The 4,055-nt window shown below is 48.0% G+C and overlaps 1 protein-coding gene across 6 annotated transcripts in view; it reads left to right on the top strand.

Annotated features, from left to right (window-relative positions):
* LOC113212748 (muscarinic acetylcholine receptor DM1) overlaps positions 1 to 4,055 on the top strand; it is a 95,529-nt gene that overhangs the window by 71,768 nt on the left and 19,706 nt on the right. For 4 of the 6 annotated variants that reach the window (XM_052273415.1, XM_052273414.1, XM_052273412.1 and 1 more), the window contains exons 4-5: positions 75 to 354; positions 1,746 to 1,872. In XM_052273415.1, coding sequence (XP_052129375.1) covers positions 75 to 354; positions 1,746 to 1,872 — 407 coding nt within the window. The remainder of the gene's footprint in view (positions 1 to 74; positions 355 to 1,745; positions 1,873 to 4,055) is intronic. The other 2 variants (XM_052273417.1, XM_052273413.1) reach the window with 1 other exon arrangement.

Raw genomic sequence — 4,055 nt, 5'->3', positions numbered from 1 at the left:
TGCTTCAGTTTTAAAATGCGAAATGATACAAACAATACTTTTTGTTTTCTTATCTCTCTTGTGCCGTGTTGCAGGGTGCGCTTGGGGGATATCGCTGCTGCTGTGGACTCCGTGGATCTACTCATGGCCGTACATCGAGGGGGAGCGCACGGTGCCGGACACCGAGTGCTATATCCAGTTCATCGAAACGAACCACTATATTACCTTTGGCACGGCCATAGCGGCCTTCTACGTGCCCGTGTCTGTCATGTGCTGGTTGTACTGGCGCATCTGGAGAGAGACGGAGAAGCGACAGAAGGACCTACCCAACCTACAAGCGGGCAAGAAGGACAGTTCCAAACGGTCCAACTCGAGGTGAGTTCGACATTCCTGCTAGCTGACGGTAACTTTCACGTGGATAATGGAAGAGTTCAACTTGATAGCTAAACGCGTACAGCGCAAATGTACCTTGCGATGCGCCCCAGTGCTATCAGTGTGCATTTGGATCATCCCGTAAGTTCGTCCGTCACAAAACTGCCTCGTTCTGCCCGTGCAAGTTCTCATAGCGCCTGGCAGGTAGGCAGTATCTTTCCTGCAGTGCACACGTGCGCTGCGGGTTGGCCTACCCTAGGTTCCACAGGCGCTGACCTGATACAATTTGCCGAACGAATCAGACGGACATACTGTCTGGACGACCATGCACATGCATTGTAAGCGTATCTGATGACAAAATCTTTTCTTTACAACGTTTTGACAGTTGCGCTTAAAACAAATTTGCTACATACAAAATCTATTTTTTTTAGTACCATGGCATAATAATATATGGTAGGGTGGTTCACATATAAATATATAATCTTGTTTCTTTACGCTCTATTCAATAATACTCTTCCGGAATCATTTCGGATTGCTTGCTGCACTGTTAAAAGGTTGAAACTAAATTCTCCCTGTAAGCTGTTATTAGCGTGATCGGCCGCTCTCACTTTCTCTTAAACTATCTCTCTCTCCGTCTCTCTCTCTTCCTGAAAGGTTTCACTATCTTTTACTCTTACCTGCTTTCATTCATCCTGACACAAACGGAGCAATCTCCAATCCGTCATGAAAGGAGAAGAATAAAACGGTGGAAAAAAGGAATAAGAGCTCGGATGGAGAAGTGGTGAGCGGCTTGCCGCCGACTAGCATTCAGTTTGCCGGGGTTTTCCCCAAACACTTTCCTCTTCTTGTTCTCTTTCATATTTTACTTGAGGTAGTCTGCCAGTCAGGGGATGTGGGCATGTGGAGTGGCACAGGCGAAGGCGGGGCTCCTCGCGGAGTGGCCCTCCACCGCCTTCACTGCAAGGCGCAACCCCGCCCATAGCCTTCCGCCCTGCCAGACATACAGGACTCATGAGTCTGTTTTCTGCCGAGTCCAATTGCGCGTCAGTCGCTCCTGCATTGTCACCTCAAGGGCCAGCCACACCCCTTTTAGTTCTTATAAGCGCCTCATGAGCGAAGGGGTTTTCACTTGCGTAATACACTGTACACCTAAATTAGGTATTACGCGTGATGTAATACCTATAATTAGGGAAATGTGCTCTAAAATGGTAGAATTTTGATTTCAAAGACCGTTTAACAGTAGCGTATTACCGCGTAGTACACGTAATATGTAATACACTGTACATGAAAACTCCGAGTGAAAACCTCCTCGCTTAGGAGTCAACTGCAAACAAGCGATTCCCTAACATTGTAGTGGACGAGCCGTTATTCACCTGTTGTTTACGCTAACGCAGCGTCGGCTGCCCCAACAGCGACGAGGCGGTGGACCTGGAGGACTGGAGACGGCAGCGGTCTGAGTCTGGCGGGCCTGGACAAGATGACCTGGAGTCAGGGTACCTGCGCTACGAGCAGAATAGACAGGTGAGTTATTGCCCAGTGGCACAACAAGGTTTTATTGGTGGCCCTTATTGGTAAATGCTTTCCTATTCAAAGTTTGTTTGCTCTACGGGAGTTGTTTTTTTTACTTCAGATAGGACCTTGGCAAAAAAAAGTCAAAAGTTGGGCAAATTTGCTTTGTATTTCCTGCGATTAACCCTTTTCTCTTTTTGTTTTTGGCTGGTATTATGAGTATTTGCGGGTTTAAAGCAGTGTGAAGAGAAGTGTGCACCCCACCTCACTCCCTACAAAAGGACTTTCTACTAAGGGCTAAGGGTTTACGTTCCTGTTTAGCAGGTTTCTAAACGTGCTGATAAAGGAAATATTGCTTTGTTTTTTGAACCTTGCCTCTGTAGTGTGTTAGCCATCACAGGGTCCTACATCGAGTCCTATCTTAACTAACATCTCGTTTCCCCATATGAAACACTCCATTCAATAAAACTTTTTAAATTACACGGAGCAAATTGGAGACGCACGGTAAAAACAAGTACTGGGATTCCCAGGAGAGTTGGAACCCCAGTGGATGCCCTGGAAACAAGCAAATACTCCCAGGGGATCTACTGGAAAACCCAGGCAATCCCCTGGGAAAATTACACATTTCCAGGGCAACCCCTGGGACTCTTCCAACTCCCCTGGAAAATAAAGAAAAGTCCTGGGAATCCCAGGGCTTGTTTTTGCCGTGCGAGTGTTTGGGAACATGTTAAACCTGTGCTTACCGTAACTAGCACTGCTATCCCATAGTCCTGTATCCTGCCGGCTGAGCAGAGGATGAGGCATAAACAAGCCATGCGACAGAGGGGGCTTGGCAAATCCCTCTGCTCTACTTCTTGAGGTCGTCGACATGGGAATAGAGCTCCGGTTGGGGGATTGGGGGGGGGGGCGTTCTGAGGAGGTGGAGATTGGGAGGGAGGAGGGGAAGTGGGGAGGCGGCGTTTGAGCAGCCATAGACTTACAATTAATTATCTCATTTATTATCAAGGCACTGCCGATAGGACCGCAGCCAGCGATTAGCCGCCAGCGGCGGCGGCGGAGGGGTGGGGCCCAGGGGTCCGAGGGGGGCTCTTAGGCCGGAGGCAGGCGAGAGGCAGCGCACCCCCTCCCCTCCAGGGGTTACCGGGCTGTTGCTATTTCCGCCGCCGGATTTCCTCATTACGATATTCCTGACTCGCGGTGTCTCGTCGCCATCTCCTTCTCTACCACTCTGACGAGGTCGGAGGAGCACGGGAGGGGGATATTTGAGGGGTGGGGGGGGGGGGTTTGCCTCCCTGTTCTCTGCTCTCGCTCATCATACCAGGAAGCTTTTCTTTTTCGCTCAAAGTGGGCGGGAAACTAGTTGGGTATGGTGGATACGATTAAGTTGCTGATCCGGCCAGACGGTTGACATTCGGAGCTTTAATTGCTTGAGCGGCAAAAAAAACCTGCAGATCATATGAATGGTCATTTGGCACACACACACACAGTATGAAATAAATAAACGTTCCGACATTTCCATCACTGTGAATTAATTGGCACACTTTGAATTTCTGCACTATCTACGTACATCAAAATGAACAAAGTACGTAAAATTTGCAGCTGAAAAGCCATAAAAAATGTACATTTAAATAACAACGAGGCCGTTGTCTTACGATTGTCTGCTGTGAGTGATGATAATTTTGTCGGTGTAACAAGGCTTCCACTGTGTGCCTCTCCTGCTGCCGATGCTAATCATAAACCGTATTCATCAACACGGCGGCAATCGGTTGATTAATTTACCGGCGAGGGCCGTTAGCGCGCCACGCTAGAGAGGTGGTGGAACTCAGAGAAAGGGGACGGGGGAAAACCCGGAGAGAAAGGTACGCTCTCTAAAAACTCAACAGTGTACAGTGTATGCTGAAAAATAAGCGATCATTAATTATTGCTGATATATCAGTGTACATGGCATGATTGCTGATTTATCAGCAATCATCAATGATCACGTTTAGGTTTTTTGCTGATATTTCCTTTCAGACGGATGTCATCGGAAAGTGGATAGCATTTTCAGATTCTTCGTGAAAAAAGCTTTCAAACGAGCTACTATGAGATAGGGTTTAATTTATTTTTCGGTGGCATCGAGTGCGCATCATCGAGGTAGAGGCGACAGAGCTGTGTGCCTCTGGGTGCTCACTGGTTTAGTTGCGCTCTGTTCCGAA

Source organism: Frankliniella occidentalis, unplaced genomic scaffold, assembly GCF_000697945.3.
Source record: "Frankliniella occidentalis isolate FOCC.00 unplaced genomic scaffold, Focc_3.1 Scaffold270, whole genome shotgun sequence".
Classification (NCBI taxonomy): domain Eukaryota; kingdom Metazoa; phylum Arthropoda; class Insecta; order Thysanoptera; family Thripidae; genus Frankliniella; species Frankliniella occidentalis.
This window is presented reverse-complemented; position numbering and strand designations above follow the sequence as displayed.